This window comes from Lacerta agilis, chromosome 8, assembly GCF_009819535.1.
Source record: "Lacerta agilis isolate rLacAgi1 chromosome 8, rLacAgi1.pri, whole genome shotgun sequence".
NCBI lineage: Eukaryota > Metazoa > Chordata > Lepidosauria > Squamata > Lacertidae > Lacerta > Lacerta agilis.
The window spans coordinates 58574886-58602341 of NC_046319.1; the positions used below are offsets into that span (position 1 = coordinate 58574886).

Consider the following 27456-nt stretch of genomic DNA (forward strand, 5'->3'; position numbering starts at 1 on the left):
ACGCTCTCAGTCCTCCCCCGCACATGACAGTGAACTAAACTACAGGGTTGTGGTTAGCCATTTTCGCTACAAACACTACCCATCTGCAATATGGATATTCCACCCACCCCACCCCACGCGCGCTCTTTTATTTCTTGTGGGCTGGAGAGAAAACCCCGCAGAAAAGGGGGGGGGAGAAACCAAACCAAAAGGGACAGGGAAGTGCCTTGTTTACAGAATTTTGCCATTCTGCGATATTTTATCTCTGTGTTCCTTCTGAGACGCGAAGGGAGAGGGGTTAACGCAGCTACGTGGGGGCGGTGCCACGGAGGAAATCCTGCCTCTCAATTGGTTCGTGCCAGGATGACAACCAGCGTATGGGCGGAGGCAAGTTGCGATTGGCTAAGGTCTCAGGAGCGGGGGGGGGGGCAAACTCTCAGCAAGAGCGGGAACTCTCGAATTCGGAGGCGCGAGGGAGGCTTTGGCGCTTTTCGCTCTTCGGCGTCGGGCGCCATGGCGGCGGCGACTGAGGTGAGTCCAGTGTATGTTTGGCTCACGCCTGGAAGCTGCCGCCTGTCAGTGGCTGGCGGTGCGAGGGGGAACGGAGGAAATTTGCCTTGGCGGCTGTCGGCGGCCCCGCGGGAACCACCTAAGGGAGCAAGAACTACAACTCCCAGCGTACATTGCGGCTAACTTCGGGTGTCCTGGGGGGCCCCCCCAGTGTCTTTGAAATACTGTATGGTCCTCGGAGGGGGAATGCCCTGCTGCGGGTTCAGACTCGTGTGTGTGTGCGCGCGCTTTTAATTTGTTTTGTTATTCATTCATTGCCTTCATATCCCACATTTTCATCCAAGGTCCTGCCCCCTCCTCGTTTAATTCCCCTCAACAACCCTGTAAGGTAGGTTAGACTGAGAGGTAGTGACTGGCCCACGGTCAGCCAGTGAGCTTCATGGCTAAGGGGGAAAAACATTCGCCCATGTCTCTCATTAGGATGTGACCCATAGCAGTGTAATACAGTATACAGGTACTCAAAAGTGCGGGAGATTGTTGAAGAGTGCCCCTCCCCACTGCACACATACTACTAACCAGAGCAAAACTTGCACTGTCCAATGCCTTCACTGGGATTCATAATCTTTCTTCCACACCTGCTTTGTATAACTTTGATCCTTACAATATACCGTACTGTGCAACTTACATTCGTGGGAACTTCTACTATGTAGCCTGATAAGCATGCTGAGTTTGATAAATATACCATGCAGCAGTTTCTGGTTCTGATTTTTAAATGAGAAGCATGTCACTGTTGTGTTAATCATGCCAGACTCGCTCTCTGGGAAATCTTGCCATGCAGACATTAGACAATGGTTAAGTATAGAATGGAACCCAGAAGAACTCTGCTCCTAAGGTTCCTATGTCATTTTCTTTGCAGTTGGGAGGTGAATGGTGCTGGAGTTGGCTTCTATTTTAAAATTCCATTATCAAAACAATTACATGTGTTTGTCATACTTAAAAATGTTTGTGGCCTACAGATTCAGTTGGATGTCGAGGATCTGAAATCTCAGGAAGTGTCTGACAGTGATTCAGACAGTGGACAGGGAAGCTGTGAAATGACCTCTCCAGCACAGATGAACAAAGGAATTGCATCTGTTGATGATGAAGGTCAGTAACTTACTGTCTTTAAAAATAAAAGGGCATTATAGAGGTCATTGCATTATTTCAAAGAAATGTACTATGCAACAGTAAATATCTCAAACATATATAAATGTGACATATATAATTTACCCAACATAATAATAATAATAATAATAATAATAATAATTTATTATTTATACCCCGCCCATCTGGCCGGGTCTCCCCAGCCACTCTGGGCGGCCTCCAACAAATACCAAAATACAATACAGAGTCACAAATTAAAAACTTCCCTAAACAGGGCTGCATGCACACAGTAAGTTAATCCATTTTTCATAGGAGCTCCTCCATGCATATCTGATACCTCCCTGCCTACCCTCCACAAAGTTTTGAAAGCCATTTTGATATCGGGACTGCTTTCCTGAAACTGACTTTAAAAAATAATAAATATTTCTTAGTATTTTCCAAAGTGGAAAACAATAGAACTGAACATTAAAAGTCAAAACATAACAACGCTTGCTGAAACTGATTTAAGAAGGAAATAATTACATGCACACACCTGGTCCTTACACTCCTATGAGCTGTAGTAGTTTGTGGATTGTTACTGGAGCAGGGGGGGAAATAGAGCCTACAGGAGCTAAATTGCACAATAAAATTAATTAAATTACATTGAATTCAGCGTTGCTTATCTTTGACTGCAGTATGTAACTGAATCTGCAATATTTCAAGTGAGGAAAAGAGGGTAAGAAATAAGTTTCACTGCCTTTAAAATATGTGTGTGTCTAAAAAAGAGATGCATGCCATAAAGATGTGAAACTTATATTTTTGACAGATTCTGATGAAGAGATATATGTGAGTAAGAGAGTCAAATGTAAGAAGATCCTCCCTGACAGTGACAGTGAAAGAGAAGACCTGGCTCCTGAGAAATCAGAGGCTGCAACTGGGGATATGGAGAGCATGAAGGAAAATGATGATACATTTGATGCTAAGGAAAGGAAATCCAACCTAATCTGCCAGGCTCTGCAAGACAGTGATGATGATGAAGTGGACCACTTGTACCATAATAAGGACCTTGGAATGTATCCAGAGCTTGGCTTGCCTGAACATAAGTTGGAGAACTCTGGGAAAATACACAAGAACCACAGAATTCATTGTATAAAGGAAATTATTGAAAAAGAAAAGGGTGCCCCAAGGAAAAGGAGGAAGGAGAAAGAGAAAAAAATGAAAGCTATTAGAGATATCATAAAGAAAGGAGTGGCAGAAGAAGGGAAGGTATGTTGGGAATGAGAAGAACATTTTAAGGGATTGGGCTTTGATGGAATCATTGTGTGCACCCAAGGTAAAGTCCAGTCTAATGCCAAGTGATGTCTTTACATTTTGTGATTCATGCCTCATGTTGCATTGACTGGCATGTACACAAGTGTCTCACCAGCTGCACTGTTAAACTGAAATGTTAGCTATAGCATTATGGTATGGTAGTCCAACTTGCTGCTATAACGGGAGAGAATAAGGCACAGTCTAGATAAGTAGCTCACCATGCAACTGTTCTTGTTTTCATGTCACTTTAGAGGACAGATGGCCATTGCATAATTGAATGTTCCCCTCTGTTCTAAAAAAATCTTAACTCACGCACACCACCACTTTTATATAGAAAATGTGATATGTAGGAGTAATCTAATGTAGGCTTCTCTTGACGTGCTGATTTTCCATGTATAAACATTGATTGAATGCTTACCCACAACATATAATCCTTCGCTCAGTGTGAAGCAGTGCAGGCCAGGGACAGTTTTATTGCATGTTAAGTTGTTCGTCTAAACTGGGTCAGGGCTTGTATGCAAATAGGATGGGAAGCATGTGGTGCTACAGACGTTTTTGTACTTTCTGCTTCTATCAGCCTCAGACAGTGTGACTGGTTGTCAGGAATGATGAGAGTTGTATTCCAATAGTATCTGGAGAGCCAGAGATGCCCCACTTCTACTGCGGTGCATGGTATAGCATGGGGCCTTGCACTACAGGCGTCTCCCCACTTTTACTTGTAATCGACTCACGCGTGATCACATATACATGTGGTACCAGGAAATAAAATAAAATGGAATCATACCAGGAAATGACAGACGAGAGAGTCTTCATGGCTCATAAGGAAATCATCTCCGGATCCTAAAGATGATGTCAGTGAGGGCGGAGGAATCCCTGAAGAGAGGCTCAGCAGGGTTTTGTTGTGTGTGTCCCCAGAAAGCAATGATTTTAATAACTGCAGAACGAGTCAAATGTTCCATTCCATCCCTAACCCAGAAGAATACCTTTACAACAGCAACCAGGTTATTATCTTTCATATATAACCCTAAAGTCTGGAAGTTGCGAATCCTCAGACAAACCCCTTTAGGGCTTTGCCCCATTTCATAAAGTCTGGGATCTTTTGCTATCCTGGAGAACAGTTAGTATTAAAAAAAGACGTCTAAGCACTTTACTCTGGAGGGTTCTGCTTTGCCCTCTCCACAGGAAGGTGTAAGGGAGGCTTCAGCTAAGGGGCATCTGGATGCAGTGTAGCCTTCTTTGGAACAATCTGATCTCTGGCGCCAAGAGAAGCCAGGAAGCAAACCAGCAGTGCATCTGGCCAGCATCTTGCCGTATGCATCTCAAGAAGTCATTTTCAATGCACAGAGACTGGGGAGGGAGCCCTGTCTCGGCCTCATTCCTTGGCTGCATTGCGCTGCGTTTGGCGTTTCTGCAGCAATGCCAGTGTGTCCCGCTTCTCAATGCGACGCAATTGCTTCTTTGCACGCTTCAGTTTTGCTGGATTCCAAATCACTTGCACAACCTCTGCCTTCCGATCATTCTCCAGTCTTCTTAAGTTTTCTTCCCTTCATAGTTTTTTCTCCTCATGTTCCTTTTGTTTTTCTTCCACCAACTGCCGTGCAAAATCTTTGACTAGATTCTTTTCCTGATGTTCCTTCATCTTGCGTTCCCAGGAGGTACGCAAAGGCTTATCCAGAGTCATGTGAGAAAACCGCTTTTTGCTGGTTTCTTTCCATACCCGCCTAGATTTAGACTTTCCTCTGGGGGTGGCGGGAGCCTCCTTCCACTTTGTGCCCGAGGAAGCTGCCTGCGATTTCCCTGGTCCAGCTTCTACTGAGGGCGGATGCTTCTTTGCTGTTTCTGGGTTGCTGGACCTGCTCACCTTGGTCTGCTCACTCAGCAGCTCCGCTTCAGAAACAAGCGCTGCCATAGCCCGCTCACCGGTTCCCCCTCAGCAGGGCTTTGTTTAGGTCTCGTAGCAGTAGCAGCCACTTTCCAAAGCGACCTCCAGCAGGTTCCAGAGCTTCAACTCTAAATATTTGCAGTTACAGGTAGGTAGCCGTGTTGGTCTGCCATAGTCAAAACAAAACAAAATAAAATAAATCCTTCCAGTAGCACCTTAGAGACCAACTAAGTTTGTTCTTGGTATGAGCTTTCATGTGCATGCATCTGAAGTTTCGTGTGCTGGCATCTGAAGAAGTGTGCATGCACATGAAAGCTCATACCAAGATCAAACTTAGTTGGTCTCTAAGGTGCTACTGGAAGGAATTTTTAATTTTATTTTGTTCTAAATATTTGGTTTGGATTGAAGAGAGAGCTGGAGAGCAGGAAAAAACCGGTGCTCCCCACTTACATGGTTTTCTCCTATGTGTGTGGGGCCCCAAAATGTAACTTCCACATGAGTGGAGGGTGGTTGTCAGTGGTTGGCTTTACTGTGAACTTATAGTATGCAGTTGAAAAATTTGATTTCCTTCCTATTTATATAGGAAAGGGGGAGGTAGCAACTGCTAACTGTTTCCTGTATTCTACCTTTCTTGGGCCAGGAGGATAGTGAGAAGTTTTCTTTCAATGACAGTGGGTGTCTGCTGACTGATAAAGACCTCTTTGAGAATGGCTTAGAGGAAGAGGATCCCCTTCTTCAAGATGAAGAGTCTCTAGAGTTGATAAAAACTGCAGGGAAAGAGAAAGTTAGAAAACGGAAGGTGAGTAATGCTAAACCACCCAAGGAAACCATACAAAGTATTTTTTTGTTTTTGTTTACCTGAACTTATTGCCAATCAGTTTTACTAGATGATCCCAAATTCTAGTTGGGTGGTGACAAGAGGCAGAGCCTTTAAAGTGGTGCCACGTTTGTGGAATTCAAGAGGAGAGGGTTATAGGAAGATTCCAAATGTACTGCATTGGAGCACCTTCAAAGCACAGCGTCCTAGACAGAAATTGGTGGGGATCTGCAGCAAATACCATAGAAACCTCAGAAATAAATATTTGGATAAATATTTGGTATTTCTTTAAGCAATACTCTGTACAACAGTTTCTTTTGGCATGTTAAATTTAATTGCCTCTCCCACCTATACTGGTTCTGAGAGTGAGCATGACAAACTAGATGGATGAATATGAGGAACGTCTATTGAAGGAACCTAAAAATGACACCCACACCTATTCATTTTTAGTTTTGTTTCTATCTCACTTTTTTGTATAGTACTTAACAGCACCTGATCTTCCATCCTGAGTATGCCTAACTTTTAATCGTGTCTAAGCCACATGTTTGCTCAAAGCTGTCTTTTCATTTTTGTTAAGGAGCGGAAGGCAGCCAAGCTGGGTAAGGAAGCCATCAAACAGCTGCACAGTGAGACTCAGCGGCTTGTCAGAGGTAAGATTTCAAAACACTTTGCAAGATTCTGTATGCGTGTAGAAGGTTCCAGGTTCTCTTAAACCCTGGTATCACCCACTTTAAAAACAACTTAAAGGAACTGACAACAGAATGTGGACCTTATCTTTGCCACAGACCTTGGAGATTCATTTGCTAGGCAGTACTGTGCTTGCTAGAGCAATGTTCTGACTTGGTATAAAATAGCTTCATATGTTCCTTTTAAGATTTTTGTATTTTTATCATTAAAAGTTAAACCAAGGCCATACTATTCAAAATTTGCCTTCATTGTATCCACACAGACCAGTTTAATCCCTTTGTTTCTTTTCTGGTAGAAGCCAACATCCCTCTCCCATATCACCTACCAGAAGCCAAAAGTGTCCATGAATTCTTCAAGCGCAAACCTCGTCCTGCCTTCCAGGGAAGTGCTATGACTTTGCTAAAGTAAGTCAAGCTTGCTTCTAACTTGTTTCTTTTCATGATACAGGCATTTGTAGGTGTTGCAGTAGTGTTGTTATAGAGTAGGACTGGATGCAGAATTCATCTTTCTAAAATAATTTCATTAATTTAGTTTTTCAAGACAGCCTACAAAAGAATCATATAACAAATATAAAACAGATCAAAAACATCAGAAACAAAAGCAATTATCATAGCAACAGTAAAAAAATTTTTTAAAAAATCCAGTAGATATAAAATGTTTTAGACATAAAAAAAGATTTCCCAGGATTTTAACAGAATTAAACTTCTTAGAAACTCTGGATTTCATTAAAATAAAAAAGTTTCAAGACTGCATAGCTGTGAAAATATGCCTGCTCAATTTTCAGAAGCCAGAAGGGTGATTAAGATTTTCCAAAGGTCAAGTTCATGGTTACAACATGCTGCCCAGTTCAAGCTTTTCCCATTGACTAGCAAAATCCAGATATATTGTGTAAAATAAACAAACTTGTGTAATTCCCCAGTTTATATAATTTATACAGGATTTTTTTGCAATTCTTGGGGCTTAATTCTAATTCTATTTTTAGCACTGAGTACGCAACTGTAATCTCTTACTAAAAGTGTGTCATTTATACTCCGAGATATAACTGAGGGTGTTTTTATGTACAATACTATTATTAGTATTGTACATAAAGTTAGAGAGAGCTAATTAATTTGATATGCTGCAATGAGTGAATGCCTCCAACCAACCCTTGTATCTATTTTGTAATCCTGTGGAAACATGTAGAGATTATCGCGTGGAAGAAAAAGGAGAGGCTTAAATTTATATACCCCCTTCATCCGAAGATCTTAGGCCAGTTCACAAAATAAAAAAATACATTTGCCCTGCAATGAAGAGATGGGGAAATGGATCCTATGTACACTTGCCTATCCTGACTTCTCCTAATACCAGCAGCTTTCCAAAAAGTGAGATGCTATGACAGCCTGCTAGTCTGAGAATGGGCAGTGATGAGTCTCTTCCTTAGCACACAAGCCCCTCCTTCCTCTCTGCTTGTACTGGGCACCGATGAAAGGGACTGCTTCCTTTTCAAGAATTGGGAGATGGTTTCTTTTCATTATGATTATATTGAATTGACTCAAAATAGGCTAAAACAAAATGAACATCGGTAGAACATGTTGCCCAGTTTAACTCTCCTGCCCCACATGAGAAGGCACTGCACATTACTGTATCTAGCTATTGGCAGAAATCTGTAATAATTCTTCAGTAATTCTCTCTCCCCCCCCCTCCCCTGTATTCAAGGATAAATAGGCAAAATACTGCATTCTGCCCTTAGCTTGATTTCCTCATTTTCTCAAATGAACAAGTTTAAGGTTGGTAGTGATCTAACTTGTATCCTCCCCCCCCCCGACAGATCAACTAAATATCAGCCCAGTCTGGATGAAGAAAGTGCTGTTCCAAAGAACCCAGGTATCAGTTGCAGTGAGAGTAGGAGAGAACAATTTAACCAATCAGCAGGGAGAGCATTGGCAGCAGGGCTTGATCTGCAAGCTTCGGCCCCCTTGAACCCTGCTTCTGCCAGCACAGATGAAACTTCTACTGGCGAAGTGGGAAATTTGGCAAAATATTGTCTTGAGGAAAATGGACAGGGCAGTGATTCCAAAATTGAGTGCCTTAAGGAGGAGCTGAGTTCTGGAAAGCAAGAAAAGCCTGATCAAATCCCTGCAGAATGCATCAAATCAGTAGAGAATGAAGTGGAAGAAAACTTACTTGAGCAAGTGGAGGAGCAATCTTCAGAACTCGGTGGAAAGCCCAAAGACATTGTGCAGCCACAGGAAGCAGTGTTGTTAGCTCCTGCTGAAAAAACAAAGAAGTCCAAGCTAGATCGGCTTCGAGAGCTGGGAGTAGACCTGACAATCAAGCCTAGACTGTGTTCCGGGGATGATTCATTTATTAATCTTGATGAGCCCGAATCTAACAGAGGTATGGTACCAGCATCTAGTATCTTGCTATGTCGTGATTATTATTCGCTTGCTACTGCTTACATGACAAAAGATTGAAAAGGGAATTGCTAGGGAAGTTTGCACTGTTGGGGAAGGGAAGGTAAAAAAATAAATAAATAGATTTTTCATTCTTCCATGGTATCTTCTCCTAAAACATTTGAGTTCAGTGGTCAGATGCTATCTGCCACTTTGGATATTGAAATAATTTGTTTCTGTGTAATGTGTCTAGAATTGTGACATGCTTTGCTTAAATCAGATTGTTTTTAGGCCCCCATAGGATATTCACTTAGCATGGTTTAGTTAAGTCTCTCGCTCATATTTAAGCAAGGACACTTTTTCACAAGCCTGCCTGCCCACCCAGTATTAATAATTGTGACACGTAGCAGTAAAAAACATAAATCGGCACTTTTCCATTAGGAACACAAGAACCTGCCTTATATCAAGTAAGAACATTGGCCCATCTCAGGCATAGGCAAACTCGGCCCTCCAGATGTTTTGGGACTACAATTCCCATCATCCCTGACCACTGGTCCTCCTAGCTAGGGATCATGGGAGTTGTAAGCCAAAAACATCTGGAGGGCCGAGTTTGCCTATGCTTGGTCCATCTAGTTCAGTACAACCTACACTGACTGGTAGCGGCCTTTCAGTGTTTGAGATGGAGGACATTCTCAGCCCTACCATGAGATGCTGGGGGTTGAACCTGTAACCTTCTGCAATGCAAAGCAGATGCTCTACCACTGTGCGACTGCCCTTCTCCTTAAGGCTTCTTCAAATGCTTGCCTTCACAGTTACCTAGCTGTAGTTCCTAATTTCCAAAGGTGTCCTAAAAATTGTTCCTCAGTTCTTGACAGCTGAGGTGCTTTTTGAGGGATGACACTATTTTGTTGTCCTCAAACCCAACAAGAGTTAAAAAGACTTTTGACATCTTTTATTCAATTGTTAGTGCAAGAAAAACTAAAAATTTATTATGAAAAGACAGTCGATTTGGCTTTTGCCCATAGGTTTAATCCCAGAATTGTGCCACGTTCACGAGAGAACTATTTTCTCTCACTTTCAACAAAAAAATCAGAAACCCCAACAGATGCTGGCATGGTGTTAAATTCTTAACAGGAAGGCTCTTATTTTTCAACTTTAGACCCAGCTGAAGTGAAACTAATTGGCTTTAAAAAAATGAAAACTACAAAGTCTTTCACAAATAAGTAATTATAGTATGTTTTCTTTTCTTTTCTAAAAAAACCCCCTGAAAACAGAGCTAGATGCTTTGAAGAAACGTTTTGTGAAGCATGCACTTTACACAACCAAGCCAAAAGCAGAACGAACGGTGGGCTTGAATATCATTAGGAAAGAGACCACTCATGAGGGCAAGGAGGAGCTGAGACCAGATGTGGTGGCAGTGACGTTGGCTGCAGAGACTGTGGAGGGTGCAACCCATGCAAAGCCAGGTATGCTTTGAGAGGGTGCCTGATTGATATAGAATGAGCTTCCTCTAAGATGGGTGGCAATTCGTGGAAGTGTGCATATAAAGCATCATCAGACTGGCCCATTCTAGCATTTAAGTCGCCTGCCACTATCAACTGATTCATCAGTTTGTCAATGTACGAATCCAGCCTGGACCAGATGTGATCCAGCTTGGACTGGTCTGTGACTGGAATTAATAAATTCAATTCAATTCAAGCTTTGAAAGAGCAGAGGGGTAAGGTTTATTGGGTGGGGATGATGCCATCAATTCTCGAGTGCTTGTCACAAATAGAGCGACAATGGTGACTCAACCCATTGGCGTAGGAAGGCTGGGGCGTAGGGAGCGGGGCGCCCCGGGCAGTGGGATCCCGATAGGGTTCCATCTCGGCACGCCCCGCCCCCAGAAAGCGCACCACGCTCCTGCGGGCGGGGTGCCCCACCCCCAGAACATGTGCCAGCCCCGCCCCCGCCTGCTTCCCGCCCCCGGTGCCAGAGCATGAAGCTCCGCCACTGACTCAACCAATATAGATTACATTGCCAGTAACATTTTTGATACACTAAAAAGGTCCCCCTTGATTGGAAAGCACGTTTTCAGTTTCTTACATAAAAAAAAAAATGCAGATTCTCAAAGCTGCTGATGGCAAACAGCATCTTAGAAAAAGGGAACTGACTAAGATGATGCATACTGCAACACAAGCATGCATCATTTAGAAAAAAACACAAAATGGTATTCATCTTAATTTAAAATAATCTTTGTTGCGAATACAGGTTTAATTGATTGACTCACATTTCCTTAATCATCCAAGTTTTTAGTCAATTGAATGACAGCCCTAGTCCCACATGATGAGTAGCTCTGTCCTCTTGATGATACAGTATCCCCAGTTCACCCCTCGTCGCCTACAAAATTATCCTTCAGGTAGGACCAATTGTCCTTTTTAGCTTAAAGCAAATAAGATCTCAAGCCTGAAGCTTTCCTTCTCCTCTCCTAGCTGGATTTGCTGGTTCTCTTAGTCAGCATGTGAGTTCCTGAACACCCCCAATTTCAAATAAAATTCCATTGCTTTTAAAATTCATTGCTGGTGGCATCATTAAAATGTTTGCTCGGGACATTTCTGTGTGTCTCTTAAAATGTGCATCTTAGCATATTTATGCTTACCAGGTGAAAAGCTACAAATGCTTAAGGCTCAACTGCAGGAGGTAATGAAGCTCCGCAGGATGGAGGAACGCCAGAAGCGGCAAGCATTGTATAAATTGGATAATGAGGATATGGTGGAAGAGGAGGAGGAAGAGGAGGAGATGACAGATGAATCTGAGGCGGAGGAGGAAGGCAATCAAGAGGTCTCTCCTTTATTTTGCTTTACATGTTATTTTATTTTGGCCTACTTCAACAAGTTCTAGTGTATTGCTGACTTCTCATAAAACTGTCCAGGAACTATAAGACTCGGGAATTTGCACCATGTTTAATAATGGCCTCTTGCCAAATTCATCTGAAATAAAAATTGTAATTAAGTAAATGTGGCTTCAGCTCCCCACACAGCTAGGCATTGAAATCCAGGCTTTTATCTTGTCCACCTCACTGCTGGCAATTTTGCAGCCAGAAATTTGTTTTGATTTAATCATGAAGCAATTTCACCCGAGGAAGTACAGAAATTCAGGCAGGTAGCCACAGAACCCTGAAGGGCCACCACTTACTTTGCCTCGTTCCATACCTCTCAAAAGCCACACAGTGGGACTCTGAATATGAGAAAGTAGGAAACGAGGCCAAGAATGACATGGCTGTGCAGAGTATCAACTCAGAAGCTCTGTTGCAAGGAAATGAAGCACTGCAATGCCAGGCAGAGTTGCGATGAACAGGTACTTTAGTTTGCTTTAAATATACATATATGCCACCCTAGCAAGACCAATTCTGCAATTTTACTATAGGCAGAATAAATTAAACAAAAGGCAACAACTAAGTTTTGGAGTTCTGCAACAATTTAGTATTTATTTAGAATACTTCAAAAGCAAGTTACAATCTGAATTATCAAAGTGGGGTGCATTATTAGTATAATTGGAATCTGTACAAATACATCAATAAAAATGGGCCAAATCAAAAACTAAGGGAGCAGCCTCTGATCATAAAACATTGTGAATGTCAAGTAGCAGCAGATTCCTCTATTGCAGAGTTTATGCCACCCATGATGGATCATGTCCAACTGCAAAAGGGCATCTGTCTGAGCTCAACATGTTCTTGGACTCTGTCCTGGCACCTGTTTTTAAATGCTAGGGATTAGACTTGGGAAAAGAAGAAGAAAGAATTTAAGGAAGTACATACAGTATTCTTCACTGCTGAGATACTCTTGCAATATGTTAGGAGGAAGGGCTTCTGAACCAGAGACTAGTAGTTTGAGATAGACCAGTTCTAGTAATTAAGTGTTGGCCTTCTGGATCAGTTATCCATAAGAGGGATGGGGCAGGCAGTAGGGAATGGGAACTGTGACCAGCAACCGCTTCTTTATCCTTGCTGCTGGTGGAACCCCATTGTACCTCTTTTCTTAGTCTGAGCTTTTGGCAGATACAGGCTTCATCTTTTTAAGGTGTTGTCTGTAAGTATAAGGGCTAGAAACTGGTTTGTCGCATATCCAGAAAGAAGAGACTAAAGAAGTCCAGATAACATGAGAATTTTGCTGGATTAGATCAGGAGTTCAGCATCTTGTTTCCTATAGTGCCAGGCCAGAGGCTTGTGGGCTTCACAGAGGCAAGTCAGGAAGGCAGCGTTCTTCTATTGTCTCCTAGCAACTGGCCTAATCCTTTTTTTAAAGCCCTGTTTTGTAACCGTAGATTTCATCAGTTTTCACTGGTCGCCGTAAAAGTGTATGCACTTGAAGCCAACAACTATCAGTGTTTAAGCATAGCCAAAAGCAAAAGTTCACTCACTGTGGAATTTGGTATATGTGTGTGTGTGTATATTCCACTAGACTGTGGAGTATCTCCTTGGTGAGACAGAGGAAGATAATGAGCTGGAAGAGCAAGGCCCTGCAGATAGCGACAAAGAAACTGACAAAGATTCGGTGGATGAGGAACGAGCAGCCAACTTTGTGCACTGCACTGCTGTTCCCAAACTTTCCTCAACAGAGTCAACCTTGCTGCTATTCAAGGATAACTCTTCAAAAACAGGGTAAGCTTTAGTTTTATTACAGGGCTAGCCAACAAGGTGAACTCCAAATGTTCTTGGAATCCAATCTGAGCCAGCATAGCCAATCACCCAGTGTGTCCAATAGCAACTGGAGGGCACCACATTGGCTATCCCTGATTTATGGAGTGGTCCTTACTACCTTTTAAAAATATGATTATCCTTCATTTGAGCCGTTACTGTTTCTTGCAGGTGTTCTCTTCCAAGTGAAAAAGCTGAGGTGGAAGAAGCTATGGGAAGATCACACAAGCCAGGTAATATACCTGCGTATCTGCAGCTGGCATGCTCTATCTTGACTGTTTTTTCATACTGTGCCTTTGAACAACAAACTAAGCTTCTCTTGTAACTAAAATATATGTATTGATAACTTTTATATGTAAGTCTTTCTGCTTGTTCTCTTCATGATTGAATGGTGGGCAAGCATTTTACCAAAACATATACTTCAAAAATTACCAATATATTTCTTTTAGTTAAAAGATAAGTTTAATACACAGATACATAGGTTGGTTAAATTTTGGGAAGGTCTATAGAACAACCCCCTCTGGGACAGATGTGATCCTCTGCTTGCCTTGCTGCAAACTTATCTTGGCTTACGATCTGCTAAAGTGTGGATCAGAACCCCACTGGATTTGTTGCAAGGAAAATGTGAAGTTGCAAGTCCATGACTGCTTAGAGGCTCAAATCTTCATGTGCTAGAAATGAAGCAGTGTGTGGAGAGCTGTGTATGTAAGAGGTGAAACTAGGAGAGAGATGTATGGGATATAGTTGCTGGATGAGTTATACATAACTAGGTTGTAGGCAGCTGGGGTGAGCAGAAGATCTTAGTTTTGATGTGGGCTGTTTTATGTAGCTTGAGCTGTTTCTCATTCCTTGTTTGTACTTCTGAAAATGTTCAGTTGTTTCCCTACATTATTGCAAATGTTTCATTTTGTTGGTGACTTCTGTTTCAATGAATCAGTGGTTTCCCCTTTCTGTGAGACACTGAAGATTTGCCATTACTGGAAACAGGATATTTCGTGGGATTGATTCACACTTGTGGTCTAGCAGAGTTTTCTTTGGGGAAGACCCAGTGAATGAATTTTGCTTGGCACTCAGTGATAAACCAGTTCCCACAGTTGGGGTCTGACCAGAACCTCAGCCCTCCCCCAAATTCCATGGAGAGGGATGTGGCTTAGTGCAGGTTGTCTAGTAAAAATATTGTTCCCTCTAATGACCAGCTCAGGTTGTTTTAATTCCTCTAAAAATTAGTAGGGTTTCTTCACTTTTCTTTTCCTTCTCTTAGAAGATGAAGATTCATTTTTACTGCCGAACTTGGCAAAGGAAAACAGCCACAACAGCAGCTTTGAGTTGATTGGTTCTATGATTCCCTCCTATCAACCTTGTAATAAGCAACTGGCACGTGGGGGCAACTTTCTGCCTGCCATTGGAGTTGTCCGCTCTCCTTCTCCCGGCTTTTTCAAAACCAGCTTCATCAGTTCTGCTTCTAAGGTCAGATTTTGATCTTTTTTGAATCTTTAACCAGTAGCAGCTGGTCACTTAAAGAGCAAATATGTAACTTTAAGAACTGGTACCCGTCAGCCCTCTCCACTTGATTTTCCTTTTTGTATCATGTCTGTTAAATGGTGAGCTTGCAGACAGGCATGTAAGAAAATGCTTTATACATAATGGATAGCAAGTATTTGTGAAGTGTGGAGTTTTTTTAATGCAGTGTTTACCATAGGTACAGAAACTTAAGCACACCATACAAATAATAATAATAATAATAATAATAATAATAATAATAATAATAATAATAATAAATTTATTATTTATACCCCACCCATTTGGCTGGGTTTCCCCAGCCACTCATGAGGTACACCCTTTAAACTGTGCAGAAGGGTCACACTCCCCTTGTTCTTTTCATTGTACAGGTCATCCAAAAGGGTGGCTATGCTGCTTCAGTGCCAAAAACAAGGCCAGACGTCAGATCAAAATAGCTCTAGAAAATTGGTGTCGTCAAAGAGTGTCTGTTGGGCATCAACCACTAATTCAAGCGTCTTGCCCAAAGTGGATATGTTTGTGGCCAGCTAATAGTTGGAATAATTTTGAGGATTTATTAAGGAGAGACAGGAAGAGTGCCTCTTTTTGGCAAGGTGGTCAGGGTCATCAGGGTTTGTAATGAGGATTTTGTAGTGTCCTGGACCCTGCCTCTCAGCTGTCTTCCACTTGTTATTAAGAGCCATGCCTTTGTGAACTCTCTTCAGTTCATTAATTTAGCAGACGTAACTGTATTTGTGTAGGTTTTAATAAGCTACTCCCTTGTAGTCTCCATTTGAGAACAGGTCACAATGACCTGTCTGTTCTAATCCATGGCCTTTATTTATTTAAGCAAGCATATTTATAGTCATAACAGCAGATCCCAGGGCAAGATACAAAACAACCACATACATAAAATTAGACATGAGAATCGGAGGATGAGCCTCCCAATGCTCTTGTTCCCCTAGTTAGTAGCAGAGACCAGAATGTATTTCCTTTGATTCTGCAGCCTTAGGGAAACCTTTCTTTCTTTGCTTCCTGTGTCCAGAAATTCAAAGCTTTTGCAAATTGGTTAATTTTTGTATGCAAACGTTTATAATTGATTCCAATTTTGTATTGGTTCAGTTCGTTAGCTGCAGAGTTCTGGCTTGTACCTTTAATTTTTCTAGTTTGAATTTTTCATTTTCCTAGTTTGAATTTTGGCTACAGTCTGCCTTTTAATTCATGAATCTAACTGTGTTCTGCTTCTTATCTGCTTTAGAGTTCAGGGAAGGCATCTGAGCCTTCCCTACCCATAGAGGATTCCCAAGATCTCTACAACGCTACTCCTGAAGAGAAAAGCCCAGTTCCAACAGCTGGGAGGTTCCAGTTCCAGTTCTCCCTAGAAGACGACACTCAGAGTCAGTTGCTTGATGCGGATGGGTATGTAATTTGGAGAGTTGGCTCTCTTGTGCAAGTAACACTTTCAAAATAGTTAGAGTAAGGTTGCAGTCCTAAACACACTTTACTAGGAAGTAAAGCTGCATCAAACACAGTGGGACTTGATTCCAGGTAAGAACAAATAAACAGAGGGGTGAAATGCACCCACTCTTCAGGGAATGGCTTCTCAGTCTCAGAAATGGAAGCTGCTGGTTTGCTGTTGCCTGTGCACTCAGTATGTACTACTAATAGATAATAGGCTTGAATCCTGAAACCCACAAGAGGAAGAAAGTTTGGTGGTAGAAAAGGATTTTCAGTCCAAGCCACTTTTCAGTCCAAGTCACAGTGTCCTAAACGGCTTTGCAATTTGCATATGAAGTCAAATTGCTAGCTCTGTGACAAATCTTCAACCTGTAGGCCATATTTCAGAGTTATTTAGTTCATAGGCCTATTGGGAAGGTACGGTATGTGTGTCTTGATCCTTTTGACTATTGGCAACTCGTGGAATGAATCTAGCCTGAAAACAGTTTTTATACAGGGCCCACAGCCCTACCAAATCTTAACCCAAGGTGTAAAAAACTTTGCCCATAGTCTGGAGTGGCGTGAAATCATTTTCAAGTTATTTTATTTTGATTTATACCCCACCCTTCAAGAGGTTACCAAGGCAGCTTACACCAAGTGAAAGCTACTGTTAAACAAATTAAAACAAGTATATTGAAGTGCCACAATATAAAGGCAGCCAACAGGATTATACCAAGAAGGATAACAAGAATGCACAAGCGATTAAAAACCCTGGGACAATAAAAACCGCATCCACGCTTCCCTGTCCCCGTTCCTCTGCTTTCTTTGTGTCAAAGTTTAGATCGAACATTCCTTGAGAAACTGTAAAATTCTTTAACATTGATGACACTATACACAAAGTAAGTAAATAAAAGTTGTCTAAGGTAGGTAAGTCCTAAAAAAAATAATGCTGAAACAGTTACACAGTGGCACTTACCCTGTGTGAGTGCAGCTACAGAAGAAGCATCCCAAAAAGTCAATGCTGGAGACCTTTCTTGCCAAACCACCTCAGCTTCCTCTGATGACTGTGGACTTTTTCAAAGCTGGTCATTAATTTTGCTTTCAGGTTTTTGAATGTTGGCCATCACCGGAGCAAATACCAGTCATCCAAGGATCGCCTACCGTTGGCCAGCATGGACGAGAACGCCATGGATGCAAACATGGATGAGCTGTTGGATCTGTGCTCTGGCCAATTTGCTTCTCAGAACAAGTGTCCTCCCAACACTTACCATGGCAAGAAGCAGAACATGGAAGAGCTGCTCAACCTTTGCTCTGGAAAGTTTGCTTCTCAGAGTGAGTTGTGGATCTTGCTCCTCATAGCAAGAGTTGGGGTTGCACATGCCACTTTCAGTAGGCTTTTGCTCAATTCTACACCCGTAATATGATGATCAAACCAAAGGGAAAGAGGCTAGTAGGTACCTAGTTTTGGCAAGTAAATTTAACGGCTTTGTCTGTGGATTTTTTTTTAATGGCAATTTTATGCCGTTAAAAATCATTTTTACTCTGATTTTCAATTAACACACTGCTGAAGGCTGCATGCAGCATAGTAGACACATGTAGGATAACAATAAACAAGATAAGGAGGTAAGAACAGCATATATAACAATCAGATTAAGGAAACCTGTGTAAAATGCAACAGCTCAGTAGTCTATTTGCCCAAAAAGTTCTTGTTGTGACTGAAGGCCACTGTCAAGGGAGCAAGAAGTCCCATTCCAGGAAAGAAGTTCCTCAACCTGGCAGTAAAGTGCTAGTGGGTAGAAGGACAAATATGAAAATTGCAGTTTTAAACAACAGTAGAGTTTGAGTAAAGGAAAGATGGAAAAGACACTGAGGATATTTTCATTCTTTTTTGAAACCAAATAGTTTTAACGAGGAGACATGGCAGATAGGCGCAACACAGAAGCTAGCACAACAGAGCCTTTCCAAATTCTATTCTTGCTGTACCCAAACCTTAGTTTTAAACATAATGTCTCCCCTGCTTGGTTTATTATCATTATTTATTGACATTAGATTTATTACCTGCCCTTCACCAGCAGGTTCCAATTCAAAATTTAAAAATAGAAGTAGTTAAACAAATTACAATCACAGGAATAGAGTGGGCCTCAAAAACACACATCTTGGGTATCAATGGTTGGGTCCAACCTCTGCCATTGTTGACAGTTTCCCTTTCATTGTTCCTCTCTTCTTACCTCCATGTCATAGTCGCTGCTGCTGTGCAACCAGCCTGCTCCCCTTCCCTGACTTTATGCAAACCCTCCAATGGGAGCTGTGTGATGACGTTCTTACATTATAATATATAGAGAAATTAAAGCTCCTAATATTAGGTAGAGGAATTGCTATTTCTTTAGCAACAGCAGCTTCTTAATAAGTTTAAGGGCTGGGGATAGAAAGAACACTTTATCTGGGACCAGCTGGGTTCTGCCTCTTCGACCCTATTCCAGTGACATCTCAATTCTGGTTTCTTTCTCAGATTCTCCCATTCGATCCTCCTCAGCAAACCCTAAAATGGAAAAAAAGAACAGCACTGATGATCCAATGGCTGAGGCCGTAGCTCTTTGTTCTGGTTCTTTTTCAACTGAAAGGTAAGCCTTAGAGATGTGTAACTCAGTTCGCCAAAGGTTTTCCTGTCTCCTTCAGTAGAAGGAGCATGAAAACTGAATTCTCAGTTAAGCAGAATACTTCATTGGCCTAGTTGCCAAGAAGTAGTGCTACCTCTCCTTATTGTTTACCTTTCTACATCAAACTAAACTCCAGAAAATTAGACGCAGCTAGTTGGTCGTGGTTGGCGCTGTGGTCTAAACCACTGAGCCTAGGGCTTGCTGATCAGAAGGTCGGCGGTTTGAATCCCCACGACAGGGTGAAGCTCCCGTTGTTCGGTCCCAGCTCCTGCCAACCTAGCAGTTTGAAAGCACATCAAGTGCAAGTAGATAAATAGGTACCGCTCCGGGGGGGAAGGTAAACGGTGTTTCCATGTGCTGCTCTGGTTCGCCAGAAGCGGCTTAGTCATGCTGGCCACATGACCCGGAAGCTGTACGCCAGCTGCCTTCGCCAGTAATGCGAGATGAGCACCACAACCCCAGAGTCATCCGCGACTGGACCTAATGGTCAGGGGTCCCTTTACCTTTACCTAGTCTGTGGCAGTGCTAAGTACAGTGACATTTTGGAGACTGTGAAGATAGATAAGTCCTAATGCTTTTTGTTTTGTTCACCATGTTCTGTCATGGCTAACTAGGTGTGACAGGCTGTACAGCAGGGGCGAGATGCCTGTGGCCCTCCAAATGTATATTGGACTCCTGTGTTCCCACTTGCACATTCCCACTTTGCTAGATTCCACTTGCTAAGCAAGTATTTTTCCTCCCTTTTAAAAATCCTTTCTTTTAGAGAAGTGGAAGAAGATGAGGAAGAAGAATTTGGAGACTTCTGTCTCTTAACAGATGAGCATGCCTTTGATAGTGAAGAAGTGAGTACTGCGAACTATTGTGGTTATTCCAGAATTAAACACCAGGCATGCATTCCACACAAAACCGTAACTATTTCCACTCCCACCTCTATAGCCCAATGTTCTACTCAGCTAGTCCAGACCAGAAGCTAATGGACGGGGCTGGGTATTCCCCAGAGTAAATGGATTTGAAGAGAAACTCCATTCTGCAGCCTGAATTAAGATGTGCATACTAAGCACATTTGCATATTTTTCCTTACTTTGTGTAACTGATTCTGCCTTTAGTGGTCATGGGGAGTACCTATGCAGGGCACTGAAGGCTCAAGCCTAAACCCTCAATATCTTGTTCAGTCACCCATCAGGCTCCTGAGATTTCAACTGACATTGCCCTGTGCTCTTCCATTCCAATTTCTATTGCTTTTTAAATGAAGCTGGAGGCTGCACCCAGTAGTTCATTCTGTGTGTTTTCTATGCTCCTAAACAATCATCATGTAGACACCACCCTGCTAACTGTGTTGTTTAAATAAAAAAACAAGCTGAAATATAGAAGGTATTAAAGGAGGTGATAAGATACTAAAGGAAATTCAGAATTCGTTTCCTGGATTGATAGGATGAAAAGAACAAAGAGGAGGAGGAGGACGATGAGCAGGAGGAGGAAAAGGAAGGAGAGACAGAGGAAGAAGAAGAAGAAGAGAGTGAAGATGAAGTAGAAGATGATGATGATGAAGAGGAAGTGTTGAGACGAAGGGAAGGAATGAAGAAGAAATTGTAAGTAAATCCTTCTAGCCTTTATAGTTTTGCAATAAACAGGATCAATGCAGTATATGAAGCTAACTAAAACAGAATAAAAAGGGACAGGCTTGAAAGATGCTGGCAGAAAATTCTTTCCAGGGGCAAGAAATTTGCTAACTTTATGCGCTTGGAGGGGGTAATCACCTCAGATGGTCTGCAGGCAGGGGAGCGAGAGAGAGAGATCACACCAGTGGCTGGCATAGAACCTTCAAGTGTCAGCCTACAGTGAATAATAATAATAATAATAATAATAATAATAATAATAATAATAAATATATTACTTAGATCTCACCTATCTGACTGGGTTGCCCTCAGGCCACAAAACCTTACCCACCCCTAACTCAGACCATGGCTCGATGCAAATTGGACACAGACTGAGATATGAGGGATGGTTAAGGCAAATCTGCTTTTGCGCTGAATGGTTGGTGAAGGCAGCGTGGAGCAAGGAGACAACAGTGTGAATCAGCCGCTGCTTGAACAACTGCAGGGTTTGACAGCCCAGTTCCATTTAAGGAAAGGGCGGGCTGACGATGAAGCAGGCAAGGGGAAGGGTACTCAGAGGGCTAACCTGTTTATTTTTCTGGATGCTGCTGTATTTTTCTGCATTCTGTATTAAATAAATGGTAACAAATGTTTCTGAAATTTATTGGGAACAATAAAAACCACGGCTGAAGGCAAAGGTTTTATATGATAAAAGGAAAAGAGGAGAGCCTCAGGTTTCTTGTCTTGCTTCCTCATTTTGATTGGGGCTGAATTGTTTCTATTTTGTTGCATCTTTTAGAAGCATGGATTTGGCATATATTAATAAAATAATAATAATACTGCTACTACTAATAGTAATAATGCATAACTAAAGACTGGCAGGATGTTGAAAATTTCTATTACATGGAATTTGCAATATTTCACAGTATCTTTAAGTGTTATACTCACACATTGTGCTGTACTTTGGTGAGTTAAGCACATCCTGTGTATGTATGTATACTTCCTGCATTGCAAGGTATAAATGTTTTCTCCTTGAAGGGCTGAGAACAGAGTCTTGGAGGGCTGGACTTGAAACTCTGCCAGCTACTGTTGGCAGTTCTGGGTAAGATGAAGTTTGTCATGATGTGCAGCAGCTCCTTAAATCTTTTTAGACTCAACTTGGATTCCTGGCTTTCTTTCCCTCCCCTCAAAACATTTCAGCAAATTGCAGGACTTCATGGAAGAGGAGGCTGAGCTGTCAGGAAGTGAGATGGGGAGTGAGGATGAATATGACGGTGAGGAACTTGATGTTTATGAAGATGAAGTCCTTGATGAGGTCCTCCCCACAGATGCAGAACTCCAGGATCAAGTCAACAAAATACACATGTCAGTAGCTGCAGATACATAAGCTTAAAATACAGTTTGTGGCTGTGCTTTTCTGAAAGCACAGCCCTGTTTTTGAATGAAGACTAATTTCAGTTTCACTCCCTTACACATGGATACTTTTTAGGAAGGTGATGCTGGATGATGACAAACGACAGCTGCGCTTGTATCAAGAGAGATACCTTGCTGATGGAGATTTGCACAGCGATGGCCCTGGGCGAATGAGGAAGTTCAGGTGGAAGAACATAGGTATAATGCTGTCTTATTCTAGAGCAAGCCTGCACAACTGGTGACCCATGAAGATGAATGAGCCATGCCTGATACAAGTTGATAGCCCCTGTTTATGGTCGCAGGCGCGGGGGGGAGGGGGGCGGACGGACAAGAAGGTCTATTGAGACCCTACATGGCTTGTTGTCTGTGTTCAGCTTAGTGGGTCACAAATGGTCCTAGAGAAGGAGAGAAACAGACCTTTACTCCCCACCATCTTTCAGTCTCTAAAATATGTAATAGCTGCTGATCTGTTTTGCATTTTTGTGTGGCTTTTATTGTATTAAAATTGTAAGCTGGTTTGATACCGTTTATGCAAATATGCTGTCTGTTCTGCAGGCTACATTGGTAAAACCAAACTCCAGCAGGAGGGTCCCAGTCCAAATCCTCATCTCTTCCCCCCCCCCCAGGCCCACAATGCTTTTCTGCATTTAACACTTTTACTTTTAAGTAGAGCATTTCAGGTGGCAGTGGCCAGAACCAATTCCCTTTCTGTCTCCGTTTTCAGACGATGCTTTTCAGGAGGATATGTTCCACAATGATGCAGAGAACGATGATGAAAACGAAGACCACCTGGACGAGACTGAGGCGAAGTGGAGGAAGGAACGCTTTGAGCGGGAGCAGTGGCTTCGGGAACAGGTAGCTTACCTCCGTGGATAGGCTTCTTCCTGGACCATTTCATTTAGCCTGCTTTTATGACAGACTGAGATGAGAGCTGAAATGCACCCCCCCAATCTGTTCTTGATTACAAGCCATAGATATTTAGTATTCTTGGTGGTGCAAACATTCTAATGTAAGAAAATAATAATACTGAAGATAGCATCTTCCATTGGGCCAGTATCAGTGGTAGTCTTCATTATAAAATAGCAGGCAATATGCATGAAGATGTCTGTGGGAGTTTGTAAACTTGATGGTGAAACTGTTTTAAAACACAATCGTTAATGTCGGTTGATGGATTGTGAAATAAGAACTGTGCTGGTATCTTACAAGTAATTTCAGTACAGTGGTACCCCAGATTACATACTTAATCTGTTCCGGGTTACAGTATGTAACCCGAAAAGGACGTAACCCGAACAATTTGTACTGCACATGCACAAACCGTGAAAATCGCTTTGCGCGTGCGTCGAGTTGCGCTTCCGGGTTAGCGGAGTTCGTAACCCGAAAAGTATGCAACCTGGAGCGTACGTAACCCGAGGTACAACTGTAATAATTTCTTTTATGGGTTTAAAACATACATAACTTGTTTTAAGTATACCTCTAAAAGGCACAAAAATTGGCATCCCTTGTCTGAGAGGTAAGATCGGCTGCAATTCCCTGAAGAGAGTACACTCAATGACAGATGCAAGTTTGCTGCCACATAACAGTTGGAACTGGCCTCTTAAGTCCAAAGAGTGGTATCCAGTTAAATAATTCTGCCAGCACAAGCAGAACTTCCCCTCCCTCTCCTCTCCCCATATGCTTCCTAAATCTACTTGGGAAGGTTGAGGAAACCCACAACAGATTTAGGGGGTGCAAGCAGGGAGGGGAAGTTCCATTGTGCAGTTCCAGAAGTGTTTGCACTAGTGGAACTGTTTTGTTGGGCTCCTCCCAAAGTGTTGTTGTTTTTTAAAAGCAAAAGCACATGACTAGTAAAAGTGGCATTCATTAAAGAAACTGCACCTTTTTTCAGTTACTTTTTGTTCCATGCTTATAACGATGTGGTCTAATGAAAATTCTGCTTATTTACAGTCGGAGAAAGGGGAAGAGGAGGATATCGATGAAAACAGCCAGTTCATGAAACTGGCCAAAAAAGTCACTGTCAAGTCCCTACAAAAGAAAGGTAAACCTGTTTCTTACTGAAGAGCTATGAATGCTAGCAGAATGGGGATGGGTGGGCACCAAAATTCCACACCAAGGCTGCAGGTTGATTGAAAAAATACTTTTGCACCCTAGTGACACTTTGATATCATTTTAAATATTGGTAAGCTATAAAACAGCTCACAAAAATAAAATTTCTAAAATGCCAGGCAGCAGCTAATATGATGCAAAAAACCCCAAAAACTGCAGTCACGGCAGATCAAATGTCTTGCTTAGAAGAGTAGGTTTAACCTGGCCTTGGATTTATGGTAATGCCAGGTGCCTCCTATCTTTAATTTTCTGGAAAGGGCTTTCCATAAGTCAGAACACCACAACTGAGAAGTCCAACTTCACGTTGGTGTTTGCCCCCGCAGGGTTGATTTTCAGGTTCTTTGAATGGTCCCAGCTGTGGCCATACCTAAAATCTTGCTGCCTTTGTACAGAGCAAGTGGCATTGGGAGGGGAATTGGCAGATATGTATTATTATACTCTACAGTTCTTGGCCTTTCTCTTTCAAAGTTTCAAAACTTTATCTGTCTTTTGCTTTCCTAGCAACTCCCTCAATAGCTGCACAGGAAACTAAATCACTACCCAGAAATCCATTTGAAACTTTCCGGTCTGCCAGTGATCCACAGGTCAGTACTTGAGTAGTTCTGAGAATAGATTGTTTCTTCCCTTCATCATCTCTCATATTGCGTCTAGACAGCTTTCTTTAAAATTGAAGGTGGGCCTCATTTTTGAGATAGGCATACCAAATTGCATAATGAGTCACATTGCTTCTGTTTGAACAATGTAGGTCTGCTTGTATTATTTTATTTTAGTAAACTAAGCAATGGAAATCAAGTGGATTGCTAGTCCTGATTTCTTTTTCCTTTGAAAAAGAACAACTTGACTAGCAGTTCTTCTGAAGGCTTAAATTGTGTTCAGTGTACTACTCAGGTCATGTTACTTGAATGTTATGCCTCCGGATCCACCCCTTCTCCTTTTTGCAGCTGAAGAATGGATCACTGCTGAACAGGCCCAAAGCAGTCCTGCAGAAACTGGCAGCCATTTCAGACCTCAACCCAAACGCCCCCAGGAACTCAAGGAATTTCATCTTCCAGACACTGTCCCCAGTCAAGAGCGAGGAGACAAAGGAGAAGTCCAAGCCCCAGGTAGATATCCCTTGATTTAAACTGAACAGAGTCATTTACTTAGTCTGCTTTTATTTATTTTTTGTTCCTTGAACTGGGTATGCCTCAGTAGGAATGCTCTGCGGCAAAATTTGCACTCTAGGCTTGCAAGCAATTTGAGACACGATCATGATATGGATCCAAAGCACAGCTTTCTTATTCATATTGCAGGCAGTACAGCATTATGCTGCATTCATTCATTATGCCCTGCCTTCCAGAATACGATCCTTCCAAAGTAGCTTACAAAAAACATTAAACATCAGGCAAAACAACAGCACCCTTCCTACAGGGCAGCTGGTGTTAAACTGGTGCTGGGGAGGGGCACGAGAAAGTCCAACTGCAGCAGGCATTGGGGTGGTCTTTGCCTGCTTCCCAGTCTCCTAGAATCCTGGTTACAGGGCAACCAATGGAACGTCCTGGGGATGGATTCTTGGGCTATAGATGAGCACATACCTTCGTAAGTATTACTTTGCACAATCAGTAATCCAGTACTTACATTAAAGGATATTGTATATTAGGGCTAGAGTTGCTGCCAGTCAGGTTTGATGAACCTGGGCTAGAGTGGCCAAAAAGCTGTCCTCCTTTATGTATCTTTGCGCTCTTTAGCATGCCAATGACAACGCTGTTTGAGATTCGCAACCTCTGCTTTAGGGCAGGATAGTTAATCCATCCTTAGAGGCTCCCTAGGAGTTCAGAACCCCTTCTTCCCACAACAATATTTCATTCCTTCCTGGGTTTGTCAGCCTCCTTGAAGAGTGCTTTAGTGGGGACTCATTAGCACTGCTTGAAGGTAAGGAAGAGTAGTTTATGTTCAGGAGTGCAAATGATAGGAGGTAGCTGGAGAAGGAACAGAAACGGGCAGCATTATCCATATGAAGAAAGATTTAACAGGTCGGGTGTTTACAACCAAGAGGGGAAAGTGTGTCTGTGTTTTGAGGTATGTGTGACAGAAGCTTAATGATAGCTGGCTGATGTGGGAGGCAAAGGGGCAGGAACCTTGATTGTAACCTTCCCATTACATCTGGCAGATCATTGCTATGCTAGATTACCTTTTGGTCTGATCTAGCAAGGCAATTCTTACATTTTGCTATCTTGAGTGGTTTCCTGGCTGTTAGCACCTACCTTGCCCTTCTTAAATGTGACAAAGATACTGTGTGTGTGTGTGTGTGTGTGTGTGTGTGTGTGTGTTGTCTGCTTCGGCCCTGTCCAAGTTGCCCAGGACAGGAATGGTACATGGCCCTCTTAGCAGGAAAGGCCAGCTGCCATCCTATCGTCCATAACCAGATACTGCTGAATTATTATATATAATTCAGACTTGAAAATAGCCACTTGCTCAGTTGCCTGTGGGAAATAAGAATGTCCAGGGGACATAAGCAGGGACCCTCCTTCTCACAGAGTGCAATGTCCTTTTTGCAGTATCAACGTATATCTGAGCCAATTAAGTTAATTAAAAAATTCTCGTGCTGAAGAGATTTTGTGGTCTCATGGTTCCTGTCACCTTCTAGGTCAAGAAGAGAGCTCCTGCCGCCATTGCAACACCTTCTCCCAAACGGCTACGGCTTGATGACACGTCAGCTCAAGAAACCCGGAGTATATTCCAGTACTTGGAGCGATAAAAGACATGGGCGGAGAGCACCGATGGTGCTTGGTCTTGGTCCAGCTGCTGCACAGACTTCTCAAGGCAAGGAACTGATGCAACTCTCTCTAGAGTGGAACTCTTTTGATAATGAGATGCCTGGAATGTCACTTGGCCTGCATCCCTGGGTGCACAAATAAGAGAGCAGGTGAAAGGGTATGTTCTGCCTGTTGGATGCAGCTGCAGCTTGAGTACCAGTCAAACCTGCACATCTCTACATTGGTCTTATCTTCAACTTGCACAATCTGCATTGCACTCCCAAGAAGAGTTCTGGGCCAGGCATTTGAGGACTGTGTTTTCATGCTTAAATAAATGATTATGGAGGCGGAATATCTGCCCCACCTGTGTTTCACTAGTTGTTGAGGGCACCCTGACATTATATATATTTGAAAGTTCTAGGGCATTTTTAAATCAAGGTTTTAACTTTTTTAAAGGCAACTTTGGTTCCTTTTTCTGTTCCCCACACCACATTCTCATGTTCAATTGCTGCCCCTCCTTATTAAACAAAACATGTGAAATTGTGTTGAGGAAGAAAACAGAGGCAGGGAAACTTGTCTTCTGTCCATTGTGCATCCTTCTCTGTTCTCCATACCTTTATTTGGACACTTTAAAGCTTTCAACATGAAAAATAGAAAGGGGGGG

The 27456-nt window shown here is 42.4% G+C and overlaps 1 protein-coding gene and 1 pseudogene across 1 annotated transcript; one reads left to right on the plus strand and one right to left on the minus strand.

Moving 5' to 3' along the window:
- The first annotated feature begins 408 nt into the window (after window positions 1-408).
- Window positions 409-27456, plus strand: CLSPN (claspin). Its single transcript, XM_033157719.1, has 24 exons — window positions 409-510; window positions 1506-1635; window positions 2438-2877; window positions 5445-5603; window positions 6199-6271; window positions 6604-6712; window positions 8116-8684; window positions 9955-10146; window positions 11322-11500; window positions 13120-13319; window positions 13527-13588; window positions 14617-14822; window positions 16111-16271; window positions 17395-17621; window positions 18799-18910; window positions 19710-19788; window positions 20417-20535; window positions 21742-21906; window positions 22031-22152; window positions 22679-22809; window positions 23899-23989; window positions 24559-24641; window positions 24999-25160; window positions 26684-27456. Exons 1-24 carry the CDS (start codon window positions 493-495, stop codon window positions 26792-26794), a joined length of 3900 nt encoding a protein of 1299 aa, XP_033013610.1. The 5' UTR covers window positions 409-492; the 3' UTR covers window positions 26795-27456.
- Window positions 4255-4831, minus strand: LOC117051378 (annotated as a pseudogene).

Bases quoted from the DNA above. Each gene is read 5' to 3' on its own strand.
- CLSPN (XM_033157719.1), top strand. The intron at 2,878-5,444 runs GTATGTTGGGAA...TTCTTGGGCCAG, and splicing joins GAGTGGCAGAAGAAGGGAAG to GAGGATAGTGAGAAGTTTTC. The intron at 16,272-17,394 runs GTATGTAATTTG...TTTTGCTTTCAG, and splicing joins CAGTTGCTTGATGCGGATGG to GTTTTTGAATGTTGGCCATC.